This window comes from Lagenorhynchus albirostris, chromosome 13 (assembly GCF_949774975.1).
Source record: "Lagenorhynchus albirostris chromosome 13, mLagAlb1.1, whole genome shotgun sequence".
Lineage (NCBI taxonomy): Eukaryota > Metazoa > Chordata > Mammalia > Artiodactyla > Delphinidae > Lagenorhynchus > Lagenorhynchus albirostris.
This window is the reverse complement of record NC_083107.1, coordinates 2,100,120-2,115,869: the sequence shown is the minus strand read 5'-3', so window position 1 is coordinate 2,115,869 and position 15,750 is coordinate 2,100,120. Positions and strand designations below refer to the sequence as shown.

Below are 15,750 nucleotides of genomic sequence, written 5' to 3'. Positions count from 1 at the left end.
CTTGGTGGCTTCCCAATTTTGGCAATTATGAATGAAGCTGCTCTAAACATCTGTGCTTCAAGTTCCAGGAATAATTTTATATTTATGAAGAAGCTGCAAAGATAGTGCAAAGCATTCCTGACACCCCGCACTCAGTTTCCCTTAGTGCTAACGTCTTACCTGACCAGGGACATTTGTCAAAAGTGAGAGATTAACGTTGCTTAGTGGTAGACAATTGACTAGCTTCACTTGGATTTCACTAATTTTCATGTTCTAGGATCCAATCCAGGATACCACGTTGCGGTTTGGGTGTGTCATGGTCATTAAATATGGTCATAAAAGTCAGCTTATCCTGATAAAATGGATGTAAAGATATGAGCTATAAGGATCTGGTGTTCCTTAATCTAGTGAACACGTTTAATCGTGATACGGTTATTTAGAATTTTTTGGCAAGTTTTCTGTTGTTGTTGTTTGTTTTTAGCAGAGAAGCAGAATTCCCCATGTGCAACATTAAGGTTCGCTTTATAAGGTCACCGTTTCTAAACAGCATCCTAAAGCTTGTTGAAAGGAGGTCATCTTAAGGTTGAGTATTTGAGACCCTGGAGACAGCTGGTTGCCGAGCCGTAATAAAAGCTGTCCGGGTGTCGTTTTCCGAGTGGATGCAGCAGCCGTGGCCCTCGGCCGGGTGTCTAATGAGCCTCTCCAAATGTTTTGCTGGCAGAAGGACTCCATGAAAGATGACAGAGGAGGTCATCGTCATAGCCAAGTGGGACTACACGGCGCAGCAGGACCAGGAGCTGGACATCAAGAAGAACGAGCGCCTGTGGCTGCTGGACGACTCCAAGACCTGGTGGCGGGTGCGCAACGCGGCCAACAGGACGGGCTACGTGCCGTCCAACTACGTGGAGAGGAAGAACAGCCTGAAGAAGGGCTCCCTCGTGAAGAACCTCAAGGACACGCTCGGTGAGTGGCGGGCGCGGCAGGACCCCGGCCCGGCCTGGAGGGCGGGGCCCTGGTGCTTTCTCAGCGGGACTCGGGGTGGAGGTCATCGCTTTCATTTGCATTTGAGGGAAAAAAAAAAGGGTATGTTTTAAATATTGACATCTTTCTACTTGTCTTTTTAAAAAATCTCTGGACATTGAGAGATCCAGTGCAGAAATATCCGGCTGGTCATTTCCTAGAGGTTCTCGAGTTTGGAGGTTTATGTGAGCTGGCCTTTCTGTGTGTTTCGGACCCCCCTGCGTGTCTCTGTCTCCTGGCATCAACTTTCTGGAGGGTCCTGAAATGGAATGACCACCTCCGGGCATGTCCCCAGGTCTGCCCAGGTCATCGCATCAAATCTTTTTCTCTCTCGAAGTCCTGTGTGTGTGTGGTGTTTGCACATAGAGGAGGAGATGGCAAAAAAGTACTTTGCACCCGGGGAATTTTTTCCCTCTGTTAAACTGGTGGCGTTTCACGGCGCAGTCCTGGACGGTGGCAGCTAAGGTGGGGACTCAAGCGGCGGTGTGATGCGAGGCCGCCAGAGTGACCCGCAGGGGGCCTGCTGGGCGCCCAGCTTTCTTCCCACGTGCCTGTTCCCTTCCCTGGTGTCCGGACGTGGGAAAGAGCCCGAGTCCCCTGAAGTTGATGGTGTCCGATCTCGCCTTTGCGTGGACGTCCTGCAGAGGATGCGAGAGGGTGACTTCCTGAAGGTCAGCAGTGCCTCCTTCTGTGAGCACCATGTGGGTGGCCCCCGGGACCGCTGGTTATCACGGAAGAGTTTGCTCTTGAAACAGGTCAATGTTATCATTTCCTGGAGGCTTTCCTTTTTATTTCTAACAAGAGAATTAGTTTCACTTGAGGGAGGGGAACAGGCAGGAAACCTGAAAAGAAAATTAAACTCTGAATGTGATGAGTGTTGCAAAATATTCACCTTTCATTTTCTGAAGTCTTGAAGGGTCCGCTAACTCTTCAAAACCAAGTAGAGGGCTTCCCTGGTGGCGCAGTGGTTGAGAGTCCGCCTGCCGATGCAGGGGACACGGGTTCGTGACCCGGTCCGGGAAGATCCCACATGCCGCGGAGCGGCTGGGCCCGTGAGCCGTGGCCGCTGAGCCTGCGCGTCCGGAGCCTGCGCTCCGCAACGGGAGAGGCCGCAACAGTGAGAGGCCCGCGTACCGCAAAAAACAAACAAACAAACAAACAAAAAAAACCAAGTGAAGCCTTCATTCATTGGGTAGTAATTTTGTGTTGTGGGTTAGGTTATTTTCACGACTTGGAGAGAGAAATGAGACACTGGCCTGCGTGAGAATCACACCAGCTACCGTAGATTCTGCATGATGGAGAAATTCCGTTTTTCATGAGCAATCTGATTCTTTTTCACAAAAGTGACCCTCTTTATTGTTTTTTCCAAGCATGTCACTTGAAAGAAACGTTTTTGTCCTGTGCTTATAACTCTCTATTAACTGTGGCTAAGAAATGCGGGAAGCGTGAGTAGGTAAATACTTTAGGAGTGCCCTGCGCTTAATTTTATTTATTTTTTCCAATTTCAGCTTCTCACCCACTAAAGTACCTTTTTTTGGAGATGCTCAACATTGTTGACTTGTTTTGTCTTCTTATCCTTTTTCAAAACTACATTCTCAAGATTCTAGTAAAGAATGAAACACCCAGAAATGGAACGGAATGCTGGGGCGTGAAATAAGGCGAAGCAAAAGCCCTCTGACTTACCTACAATTCCCTGGAACAGCTCGTCATCCCTCCCTTCAGTCTTTAGAACGAGAAGACAGCTGAGCTCTGCGGCACATCTGGCGCTGGGGTTCGGTTTTTCACGAGTGGCAGTCAGTCCCCAGGGCTCCTCTCAGAACTCGGGGGGCCTGGCTCAGCCAGCCTGTCCTCGTGTGGGTGCCAGGCTGGCTCCCCCGCCCCGACAGATGGCCCCCCAGCTCTGCGGGCACACGTCTCCTTCCACAGAGCCAGCCAAGTTCCATTTTGGGAGAACACAGATTGTTAGAAAGCTCTTCCTGAAATAGAATCAAAGTTGGCTTCTCTTTAACCCTCTCCCCTCGGCTCTCCTTGGCCCTCGAGAGCCGTGCTGGGGAGACCTGCTGCTCTTCTGTGGACCGACCACCCTTTTCCAGGCCTCCTCCCCCGTCAGGCACATTACTGCCTTGGAAACGTTGGTACCTAGCGTTATTTAATGTAAAAACACCAACAAAGCTATGTTCTGAACGTCCATATCTATCCGTGGTAGTTAGTATTTGTAGTCTAGAGACTGTTGGAGGTCAGTATGCCCATGGCCGAGGAGAAATGCCCCCATTCATTGTCTGTCTTTTTTGCTTCCATGTGTTTGTCGTGGTCACCCAGAGCCTTGCTTTTGTTGGACAAAGAGAGACCTTGTTGTCTCGGCATGAGTTTTCCATTGCCCCCCTTGAACGGGGTCACAGAGAAGGGAGGTACCCAGACAAGAACCACCGTGGCGGTGTGACTTACTATTTCTCCATCGTCAGACCTGACAAGGCACCAGCGTCGAGAAGGAAGGTGGGAAAACTTTCCGCAGCCTCTCCTGCCGCCCACTGGTCTCCGTTACAGAGAAGACTGGAGCTAAAGCATCCGTGGCTTCCTGTGTAAATTACTGTGACGGGTGTGCTGTTGGAATTATGGTGTGATCATAGACTGATTACGCACCCCGCGGAAGTTCTCTCTACTGTGTATTAGAAGGAGTGAAAACAACGTCAAAGACACCACCACACATGTGGACCTTCTAATAGCGACGCATGACATCATCCACATTTGTAATTCTACTGCCATGGAAATCCACCCGGTTTCTAAAGCCACGGTTAAGATTTCCCCGGCAGGCACCTGGTTTGAAACACAATAGCACTGGACTCCCCGTCAGAGTCCCTGTGTTCTCCTTGTGTGTTGGCATCTCTAACTGCCGGGGACCGTGACTTGGCAGAGCTCTCCTGCTTTTCTGTATCCCTGTGCTGTGCTGAGGTCGGTCGCCAACTTAATTTAATCGCATGTAATAGTTTGTTACAGTAACCTCCAGAAAGCGGTACCTTTCCCCAAAAGTTCTCTCCGTTAGGAAAGGACTAGCGCTCTTCCTTTTCCCTTAATAATTTATAATTAAATAAAACAATATGACCTCGTGTTTGTAGACGGGTAGCACGTCGATACACTAGGTCTCCTCTCACGTTCAGCTTATGATCACGATTAGTCAAAGAGAGCTTTTCCACGGGTAACAAGGAGCCGCCCTCAGAACCGTTCCTGCTGGCGGAGCCCAGGCGATGTTCTGAAAGGCTCGCTGCCTTCCTGGGCTCCGGCCTGGCCTCGGTGTTTTCCACGACCCGACTCATCAAACCACGCAGGTTAGGTGTTGCAAAGTGTTGTGCTAAGTCTTGCAAGATGGGGAAGCTGCCCCCGGGGAGGGATTTTACCGAAGAACGGTTTTTGTCACCACTTGACAACGGCAGCTGGAACCCGCCGAAGCCCTGAAGGTTAACTGTCTTCGCGATGGTTGCCTGAGGCCCAGGTGCTGACTTGGGCTACCCAGGAAGCTACGGTTCCGTTTATAATCTGTTAGCATCGCCCGTGGAGGGCTTGTTCCAAGGCACGCACATCCTTCGCTGACCACCCTCCTGCGGCATGTGGAACCAGAAGTGAGCTGGCCCCAGTGTGACCCTGCCTGAGGCCAGGTAGTCACCTGCCAGCGATGAGCTCCGGAGCGGTGCCCACCTCTGCGACTCCAAGCCAGACCTGGGAGCAGGGAGCGGCCACGGTGGGGGGACCAGTGCTCACTAACTGCAGGAGCCCTTGCGCGGTTTGGGTTGATGCTTTTGGTCGGGGAGGGGCGGTTCCTGGCGGTGAAGTTCCCAGGGCTCCTCGAGGCATGTCCATGTACGGCTGACTGAGCGCCTTCCCCAAGAGAAGGCCTGTGACAGAGACGGGTCACATGCCTTTAGCATGAACTGAGGTTTTTTTCACCAAGTTGACTATCAGGGCTTACTGGGTGGGCGTTTGACAGGGCTACGTCACAGAGATAAGCAGCTAGGATGTTAGAGGGAATCCTAGTGATACTGGGTTCCCTGTTTTAGAGATGAAAGCCAGGGCCTTACTAGCAAAACCAGAGTGGGGTCTGAGTATGACAGTGATCGTGTATCGGTGTTAACGTCCCGGTTTTGTGTCGAGGATGCCCTTGTGTGTGGAGATGACACTGTGTTGAGGTGATGGGACGGGGCGCTGGCAGCCTACTCTCAGATAGTTCAGGGAAAATAACGTCCTTCGTGCTGTTCTTACAACTTATCTGTACATTGAACAAACAGGCAGACGTAGAGTGGTTTAGGGACTACCCCAGGCCGTGACGCTGGATCATAGCAGGGGAGAGGTTGTACCTCGGGCTTCCTGTTCTCTCCGGGCATCTGCGGTGCCGCAGGGCCTTACAATCGTCGTCAGTCTTTCAGAGATTAGAGGATCGCCGAGGACCTGCTGAGATTGGACCTAACACACGAGGTTGCCGCCGGGTGTGAACGTGCCGGCCGATTCTTCCTCAGAACGGTTCCCCAGGACTTGGTTCCGAACTTTCCGTAATCGTCCAGCAGGTGCCCTCCGTATCACTGGCAGGCAGGTGAGGGAAGCCCGCTTCCTGCCGGAGCGGCCCAGGCTGCTCTGGGCCAGTTCAATGTAGGCATTTTTGTTACAACAGAGATGGGGCGAGAGGTGGGCTCCAGCCTCCGTGATGGGGAGGCCGTGGGGGGATCTTCTTTCCGGCACTGCAGGACTGTGGGCCTTTGCTGTGATCAGAAGCGTTCTCAGTAGGGCTGAAGCAGGGCAGGCTCTGTCCAGATGAGCCACGGGTGACGGATGCTGTAGTCGCTGGTTGTCACAGGCTGAGTTGGAGTCGTCCCTCCCTCGCTCTGTCCCTTGGAAATGCTTCTAAGCCACCTGGTTCCCTGCTGAGTGACCTTCGGGAACAATTACCAAAGGCTTTGAAACAGGGATGCAGACGTGGTGTCGGGATCGGCTCCGTGTCACAGGGTGTGTGTGGATCAGACGGGGGAGGCCGGCTGGACGTTCCTTCACCTGGTGGGTAGAGTTCAGCCCCTGACTCTCTGCAGCCTGTGATGTAACTGGAAGAGTGACAGTGGCCCGGATGCGCGGGGGCCATTAGGACAGTGGCGCTGCCCCTCCTGGCCCACCAGAAACGGCTGGATGAGGCCGCTCGGGCCTCTCTGATCCTTGCGGAAGCAGCATACGTAGGAGGGTGAGGCTGGGGTCTTTTCAGATCCAGGCTCGGCACACGCCCACACGCCAGTTGAGCGATTTGGGGCGAGCCGTGGAAGCCGCAAAGCCTCAGCTGCGGCGTCTGTAGGGCGGGATGAGGGACCACTTGTCTCATCCTTCACGGGAAGGATGCTCGCGGCTGGTCTTCGGTGGAGGGAGAGGCAGAGGCTGGGAGCAGGGGGCGTGTGGGAGGACAGTAAGTGAGCCGGCGGCACTGAGGGCCCTGGGTGACCCACACTGGGGAGGCCCCCATCATTAGGCGCGATGCTTTTGCAAAGGGGAGCCCCAGCGGTTGTGCTGTGGTGGACGGGTGGTGGCCGTCGGGGTGTACGGCAGGCATCTTGATTCTGGTCCTCGGGGTGGGAACGGCAGTGCCAGTGTGTCAGCAGGAGGCTGGGGACGAGATCTCAGGGTGGCCCGGGGGGTGCCACCAGCCCTGGGCTTCGAGGGAAGGCCCAGAACTCTGTGCCAACCGGGTGTGAAGCAGCAGGTTAGTCACAGGTGACTCGAGGGTCTGCAGCCTGAATGAACAACCGGCAGAAAGACCAGAGGGTTAGGGAAGTAGGAAGAGAACCTGGGCCGTGATGACGAGACGCGCTGGAGTTGATGGCGGGCCCTTCGGTGGGAATGTTTCACGCTTCAGGCATGATCTCAACTTCAGGAGACAAAATGCAGATTTTGCTGTCACGCACTGTGTGACGGGAAACTTAGTTTTTGACCAGTGTAAACAGTTCTATCTCGGCCTGCAGGGGAGCCCTGGCGTTGGAGGCATTTCGCGAGGTTCCTCCACCAAGCTTCCGCTCCGCCGTGGTCTCGGGGGCCTCCGTCTACTTTCTACAGCTGCCCCCAAGCCCTCCCCTGGGAGGGAGGCCCTGTGACAGCCAGTGCCTGGGACCCACGGGCTCCACAACCACCATCCCCGCGCTCCCGACACCCATGTCACGCCCGAAGCCAAAAGGAAAGCTTAATGCAGCAGCAAATTCAACCCGAGACCCGGAACGGATGTCGTGTGCGTTTTCCAGCGTGTAGGCAGTGATAACGATTTCTGTGTGCCTCTCTGGTGCTTCCTAGCTGTACACCTTTTTGTTTAATCTTCCCAGTAACCCTCAGAGGAATATACTAACATCCTTATATTTCACGTGAAAAAAATGAGACTCGGAGGTTAAGGGATGTGTGTGCCCAAGAACACACAGTAAGTGATGGGTTGAAATTCAGAGCAGGTCTGCCCGACTCCTCAAGCTCTGCTATTGTTGGTCAGCCTCGGGGGTTGGGGATTCAGATTGCGGGGAGCCCTGGGGGCTGAGGGGAATGCCGCCTGCTTGGCATCGGTATTGGTGCATGCAGTCACTCCCTGGTCCCGCCTGCACGGCTGGGTTGGTTTTCTCCCACCCTTGCTGCAGCCCCTGGGACTCGAGGGGACCAGCTATACTTCATAAGCATCGTTTCCTCCCGGCCCTGGGGGTTCACTTATCAATAACCGCCTGGTTCCGTCACACTGAGGGGAGCAGGAGCCTTTAATTAAAATGATTCGGAAGCCGAGTGTCCCAGGAACTCACCTGCTTTTCCCCAGATCGACTCTTATTTCGGCAGTAGTTGTGTCGGCAGCAGGCATGTTCCTGGGGGTCTGCGCGCGTGAGATTTCAGCCGTCTTTGCCATTCACGGGCTCTTTGTGTGACACGGGTTTCTGCACTCAGGTAGTCCTCAGAATTATCCTCTCTGAAATGCCTGTCTTTTATAAAACTGTTCATTGAAGACTGGCATACTTATTAAAAAAAAGAAAATTGGAAAATAGAAAAAAAACAAAAATCACCTGTGATCTTATCACCCAGAAATAATCACTGTTGGCATTTGCATCTGTTTGCTAAGTATCTCTACACACGTAGAATCAAAATCAGGTTGCAAAGGTGACTTCTTCGCATCAAAACCACTGTCACCAGGCAGTCAGTCCTGAAACGTCTACCCGTTCGCGGAAGCCTGATCGCGACACATGCTGGAAAGGACCTTTGCCGAGTGAGTTTGGTCCATGCCTCCCGGTTCCTTAGTGGTCAGGATGCTCTGTATAAAACCGAAGAGGAGAAGCTGATTCTTTACAGTGCATTTGTCTTAGAAGTAGCTTGGTTTCCTAGGATCAATGTCCATAAAGAATAAGAAAATTACCGTTAGTCTTTTTACATGTCGCTTAAACATACTTCCTAAACTCAGTCACCTTCTAAGGAATCAGTACAAAAAAGTACAAAGTACATTTTTCTCACTTAAAGTGCAGAGCCAGACCACGCCCCATGAAAAGTTTGTATGTAACATGCGAAGAAGATTGACAGATCTCAGTTTGATTTTAAAGGTCCAGCTTCTCCAACCTATCACCTCTTCCCCGTATTAAAGCAGGGACTCTGGGTTTTCAGAGCTGCATTTAGCACTTGAGGTTGACCTTTTCGGTCTCTGTTGTATAATCTACCGTTGTACGAACCCGAATTAGGTATTATGTGGCATAACTTAGAACTCTTCAGAATTGTGTCCTGCGAGATCGCTCGCGGTACGCATGACCCGCCAAATGTAATGCCCACAGACTGTGGAAACGTCTACAGCGATTGTGGTGCTGGCGCCCCAAATACACTTGGGTTTGTTTGCATATATCCTAAGTGTCCAAGTATTTAGAACAAGAAACGTAAAACAGCTCACAACGGATTAGTGGGAGGATAATTGGAAAATAGAGACAGATTGTTCAAAAGAATGCTAAGGGGAGAAGAGCCAGGAGAGGGGATGGGGAAGGAGGAGGAGTCTATGCTTGGGAGATAGAGGAGAAGCAGGTGTGCAGTGACACGGGGTCTTGAAGCCAGACGCGTCGGCCCCCGGGCCCCTCGAGCCCTGACGAAGGACAAGGACACCACGTAAAGCATTTCCCAGTTTCTTTCCCAGCGACTGGCACCTGGGTTGCTTCTTATTAAAATGATTGTTTTTCTAAAGAACATCGATACCAGCCTTTCTTGACTCCAAGTTACTCAAGTGGGAGCCTTCGGTTTTAGAATAGAGAAAACGTGGACTACAGATGCTGAGAATTAAGTAAAATCTTCTCTCCATGTTTCCAACTGCGCTTCCCCATATGGCCCGCACTCAGTTTCAGATCTCGTCCATATGTCTCGAACGTTCCTCTTGCCTATTACACGCTCGTGTCTGTCGCCGGGGCCGGTGTGGGGTGCAGGGGGGTTTGTTCAGGACGGGTGCCGTGGTGCTGACTGCAGAGCCTCTGGGGCTGCCGGAAGGCCAACCAGGCACCTCCTGCCCTGAGCCCCGCGCCCTGCAGCCACCGCTGCTCTCTGCACGGGCGGGCACCTGCTCACATCACTTTGTCCACAAGCCGCTCCCCTGATCAGCCCCTGCAGCCTGCCGTCCCTCTCTCTCAACTCTTAACTTCCTTTCTCTGCTTCCAAACTCACGGATTCTGTGAGCGTCCAGATTGTCCCCCGTGGTTCTCACGGCTGGGAAGCCACCTGGAGGGCAGCTCTTGGTGAGTTTTCGGGCTGGGGGTCTCCTGGAAGCCAGCCATCCTAGGGTGGCTGTTTGCAGGGAACCTCCATTGATTTTATAGTTTTGGCTTTTTTCACGGAGCAAAGCAGTTGAGCGTCTAACTTGGAAAATTTACAAGTGGGTGTTCATCGTGGAGCGTGGATTGGTAGTGAAATGGTTGGGGCCCTTAGGCGCTGATCTAAAGTGACCGGTCCTGTAGTATTTAGCCCAACACGCCCAGCCAGACACTGGCGACAGGAGTTGGCTGTAGGATCCAAAAGGGCCACTGACGGTTCTCCTGTGGTTGTGTTTGTGTAGCCTAGTACGTACGGTTAAGTTTAAAAAGTGAAGTTCATTCGACACTTTGGGCTCTCTGTGTAGAATCCTTGAATCCTGGGAAGGGCTCTGGAGATAACCTGGTCCACAGCTTTCCTATGAAAATGAGGCACGTTGAGTTACTTGTCCAGGGTAACAAGGTGCTTCACAGCAGAGCCAGGAGCAGGCCTTGGGCCCAGGCAGGGCGCTGCCACAAAAGCCAGCCGGGAACGAGGGCCTGGAGGCCGAGCCCAGCTACATCAGGACCCCTCCCTGGAGCCGGCAGGGGCCTGGCCTCTTAGTAACCAGAGTTCACCTTGTCCAGAGCAGCGTGTGGTCCCGGAAGCCCTTCTGTCCAGCCTTGGAAGATGGCGTGTCCCTTGCACTTCCTAACTGAAGGCCAGCTTTGCACCGAGGAACGTCCTCTCCTGAGATGCATCAGAGGGGCCCTCATGTCTTAGCTGCTCCTGAGCCAGAGAGCAGGACTGAGGCCAGGCTGTCCCGCAGGAGCATTTGAGGAAGAAAACAGACACGTGCACACCTCCGTGGAGAAAGCATCGCCTGTTCTTTTCTGCACCGGACCTTGGCCCTCAACCAAGAGGAGCGATAATAGCAGTGAAAGCACCACGCCACGGTCGCGCGGCTCCTGCTGTGTACGGGACGCTACACTCGGCCCCTCCTCAGGCTGTGGACCCTCACAGCCGCCCCACCAGGGCCCCTGACATCCCCGTGTCACGGCTGCAGAAACGGGAGAAGGGAGGGCAGAACTGCCAAGGCCACAAGCCAGTGGGGCAGGAGCGGGGTCAGAACTGGGGTCCGGTTGTCTGCCAGCCACTCGCCCCCACCAGCGTGTCGTCCCTTTACTCGCTCGCTCTCTTTTTTGTTACCGTATTTCATCTTGCTGAGCAGGCGTGGGCTCAAAAAATTGCGCTTGTGAGCTTCTGCCCGGGGCTGACACTGCGTGGTGCTTCAGAAGGTCACGTTGAATCCTTGCAGGTGCGCGGCCCACTCCCACCCCTGTTCTGCACACTCAGAGATGCTTGTGCTGATGCAGCAGTTACGTGTGTTGAGAGGTACTAAATATGTATTTTTAATTACAATCTATAATTACAATTTTTAAAAAAATTCTTTTGACTCGCATCCGTGCTACCGTTTGGCTTTCGCATTTGGTTGACCATATCCTGTGCTTCTAAACCACTTTCCTTCAGGCTTACACATTCAGTCATGTTCTGTGCCTGCCTGCTCACGAGGGAACGGGCTCTCTCGGGGGCAGGGATGGAAATTCCGGTTCTGGGCCCTGGGCCTGTGCGATGGTAGCCTTTGCCCCGACGCATCTCCGTCTTGTGCCGGCTGCTGGTACATCCGCCCGCTGGAAGGGGGACCATCCGGGCACGTGGATGGTGAATGGCTCCCTTGTCCCTCGGCCAGCTGGCGGCCCGACGCGGGCCGTGTGGATCTGCCACAGGGGTGGCAGCTCCCATCCATGTCATGAAGGCTCCTTCCTCCCCCTGCCCCGTCCTGGACAGCCCTCCCTGAACTTGGGGGTTCCATACGGCACGTAAGGGCACGTTTCATCGTAGGGTGAGGGGTACGCACCTAAGGTGCGCGTGCCTAGGAGTAAAGAAGTAAACCCCCTGGGTTCGTGGCAGTTTCGGGGGGCAGCACGGAGCCCCCGGTGTTTCCCACAGGCCGTACAGCAGACCGACTCCGCTTTAGGAAAGGACAGTGGTTTTCACCTTCGAAAGCTCGATTTAAGCTGCTAGTGGGAGAAAGGCTCCTGGCCCGACTTTATCCTCAGCCCTTCACCTCCCTGGGGCCTGGCACACCCCGCCCGTCAGGAGAAAGTGTTCCCCGCTCTTGCTGTCAGGACCTTACAGCGCAAGCGTCTGCTCTGCTGGTGCTGACGTGGCAGCGGCAGCCGCAGGGCTGCGGGGGAAATGGGTCCCCGGGACCAGCTGGACAGTACCAGGCATCTCAGACCCGGGCATGAGAGCCATCACCCGGCTGCTCCAGGTGACGCCTGCCCTCCTGTCACTCGCTCAGAGGCGCGACCGCGGTGCGACCCGCTGGACGTGCAAGCCCAGGGAGGACGAAGCTGACCCCTAGGGCTGCATTTAGTCCTCCGTCCTGGACGCGGCTGGGAAGTAGGGTGTCCTCCTCTTCGAGTGGACCCGGTCCCTGTCAGTGAGGCAGGCGCGGTGCCAGGTGCAGTATCTTCCACCAGTGACGCGGGGACGAGGGTGAGATGGACCAGCTCTGTGCCCCGCCCGCCGCAGTCATGCTGCCTCCGCCGGGCGCGTCTCTGCCCCTCCCTCCCCTCCCCGTCCCCTCCCCAGACCCCTGCCCAGTCCCCCCACCCCCGTTCTCCACACACTCTACATCCTCCCCAGGCTCGCACGTCCAGCAGGTAGCAGCGGCTGCGCCTCTGAGTGACAGGAGGGGCAGGTGCCACCTGGGGCAGCCACACCCCAGTCTGCTTGGCCTGAGCCCCGGCCGGCTCTCAGATGCTCTGCACTGACCAGCCCATCCGTCGCTCTCCGGGCTGCCCTGGGGGGTTCCTCCGAGACCCACCTCGGATGGGGCCGGTGGCCCTGGGTCCCCGTGCAGAGCAGAGCAGAAGTCGAGGTCAGGGGGCTTCGGTCGGTTAGGCCTAACGTCCATGCCACCCAGAATCACAGACCTCGAGTGCGGGCTCTTGGGGTAAATATTCAACCCCAGGCTGCTCTGGGATTAGGAAGCACGGCCTGTGTCTGCTCACCCCCGCGCACAAGCCTGGGGCTCCCCAACTTTTGCTCTGTTTTCTGCGGCGTACTCACAAGCGTACCTGTTTTCTCAGGGGAGCTCACCAGTTTGGCGTATTTCAGGAGGTGAGGTGGAAGCAGGGGAACGAGAGTGGGGAAGGGTCATTTTATTTCTTCCAGAGTCCTTAATCAAAGTGACAGAAATCCAGAAATCAACTCAAAAGTAGCTAAAGGAAAGCAACAGGAAGAAGAGGAGAATTTAGAGAGATTAGCTCACATCATTGGGAAGTGTGGTTGGATTCCCGGGCTGAGCTCATGTCATCCAGGTTCTGTCTCTGGGCCTCTACAGGTGTGGCTGACTCTTGAGAGCCAGTTTCCCCCACCCCAGGCTGCAGGGGGAGTTCTGATCCGAGCCCTGGGGATGGGCCCTGCTGAGACCGCGAGAAGAGAGACACTGTTGAACAGAGATGGCGTAGCGGGTGTGGAACAGATTAAAGCAAGAGAGAACTACTGCATTAATCCTAAATAGTGGCCCTTCAGAAAACCTTCAGTTTAGTGAATGTGAGGTTCTTCCTTTATTCAGATACTCGACTGTGAATCCTGGCACTAGACATTCTCTGAGTAGTGGAAGCTAGTCTGAAAAACTAGATACAAACTAAATGAACATATAGGACCACGAATAGCTATTAGGAGCCAAACATTAAATATATCCTCTTACATGAAAAGTTATTTCAGCTACTTTGTACCTGAACCAATCTTGTCAGACCTCCTTAGCGTTTAGTGATAAAAAGCTTCTGTATTAATAATTTCAGTTGACGTTCCTAACCCTGATGGGGAAAAAGCCCCACAAATTAATAACCTCTATGCTTAACTTAGTATAAATGACATTTTAAGTGCAAGGAAATTTTCTACTTGCATCTGGTTTATGTCACAAATCTGATTCGTAGCAAAAATAAAATGGCTTTGCCGTAGAGCTCCTGAAACTCAGGTGCGCTGTGTCTAAATGTATGGGCTGGAATGCTTGTATGAACTGTCCAATTTGTTTGGCATTTTATCTTAAATCTCCAGAGTTCCAGCTGGAAGATGGCAGAACATATTTTAAAGTCGTCTGCTATAACATCCCTTTATCTTTTTTTTTTTTTTTTTGGTGGGGGGGTACGCGGGCCTCTCACTGCTGTGGCCTCTCGCGTTGCGGAGCACAGGCTCCGGACGCGCAGGCTCAGCGGCCATGGCTCACGGGCCCAGCCGCTCCGCGGCATGTGGGATCTTCCCGGACCAGGGCACGAACCCGTGTCCCCTGCATCGGCAGGTGGACTCCCAACCACTGCGCCACCGGGGTAACCCTTGCTTTTTTTTAAGTAGTGATTTCCATTCCTTCTTCGTTCTTTCCTCATGGAAGGTATGGCATTTTATACATTACTGAACGAGCTTAGAGAAAGTCATAACTTTGCAGGAAGAAAGTTACTCAACATCGCCGAATGCAGCGTGCTGGCAGTAGGAAAGGTTTCCTAGTGGCCACGTTCTACATATTCTCATCCATGATGTGATGGGTCCAGTGCGGGCCGCATCAACACCTGCGACAAAACGTCCAAACACCACATTCTGTACGGTTGAGGATTTTACTGTGAACTTGAGAACTAAAAGAGACGCACACCATTTGAATTCGTCCTAGATCTTGTGAAAACATGTTAGTGCTCTCCGGGCCTCGGTCCGTCCATCGTGGCCTGGCCGGAGCTGCCTGGGTGTCCCGCACCACGTGGTCGGTACCCGAGGCCAGGGTGTGGTGAGGAATGTGGCCAGCTGCTCTGGGAGGTGCTTCTGTCTGCGGCCCAGGCTGACCCGGAATCCGTGCTCTGGCCCTGGGGAGCAGGCCTTGGAAAGGGCCAGGAAGCGTGTTCTCCCAAATGTGGCCCAGAGAGGGGGCGAGCGGAAGCCCTGGTTAGCGAGGGCATCTGGTGGGCCAGGTCCTGGTTAGTTACTGTTCAGTAGGTGAAGATGGGCTGGGACTTGGCAGACGGGGTGTGAGGCTCTTGCCTCTCCTGGCGGGAAAAACGTGAAATCATAGAAGGAAATTAATCACATCATCCTTGTTAAAATCACAACACCCATTGGAGTCAGGTTGTGTTTTTGATACAACTGGAAGAAGGAGGTGGTCTGACTTGAATGAACGAAGAAAAAGAGAGCAGAAGATGTGGGGAAATACACAGGCAGAGAAAGTGGGGAGCAGGGGAGTTCCCACACTGCCTCCTTCCCTAAAAGATAACGGATTTGCCTTTGAGTTAGAGCCTGGGCGCCAAGGCCGTTCAGAGCCTGGGGCTCATACACGGGTCTCCGTCCCCTCCGACCTGGCAGCTCGTAGCTGGCACGTGGCGGCAGTCACGTGGCCTCGGGGGGGTCCAGGCAGGGGGAGATGACGGGGCCCTGAACCTCCAGAGCCTCCTCGTTCGACGTCCTTGTGATCCCGGCCGCGTGACTCTCCGGAGCCATTCACCTGGTTGTCCTCATTCAGAAAGGCCGCCCTGGCTGCTGGTGGGTGGGTCCCCTTCCCTCTGACGCCTTTCTCCTCCCTCCTGCTGTTCCCCGGGGCTCCCCAGGGCTCCCAGCCCTTCGGCCCCATCCACCCGGGCTCTGGCCTCGGGCAGAATCAGGGTCAGGGAAGAACTGGGGAAGAAGAGGAAGCTGAGAGCCTTTGTCAACAACCCAGGACTTTGTTCTGTTTACACATTTCCACCCGACGCCCCCTCCAGCCTGCCCCAGCTGTCCCCAGACTTGTCCTGGGGCCCCGGCCTGTTGCTCCTGATGCATTTCTTATCCCAAACCTTCTTTCCCTAACCTCAGCCCCACTTCCACCCGGACACACAGGGCCCATTTCATTCCCTAGGATCGGAGGAAGTGTTCATCACAGTTTGGGAGGGTGCGTGAGGGATCTTGAAACCCCATTTCAGAGCCCGGAACGCA

At 54.0% G+C, this 15,750-nt stretch overlaps 1 protein-coding gene across 5 annotated transcripts in view; it reads left to right on the top strand.

Annotated features, from left to right (window-relative positions):
• NCK2 (NCK adaptor protein 2) overlaps positions 1–15,750 on the top strand; it is a 134,762-nt gene that overhangs the window by 95,506 nt on the left and 23,506 nt on the right. For 3 of the 5 annotated variants that reach the window (XM_060169267.1, XM_060169266.1, XM_060169265.1), the window contains one exon: positions 701–942. In XM_060169267.1, coding sequence (XP_060025250.1) covers positions 717–942 — 226 coding nt within the window. In that variant the 5' untranslated portion in view covers positions 701–716. The remainder of the gene's footprint in view (positions 1–700; positions 943–15,750) is intronic. The other 2 variants (XM_060169268.1, XM_060169269.1) reach the window with 1 other exon arrangement.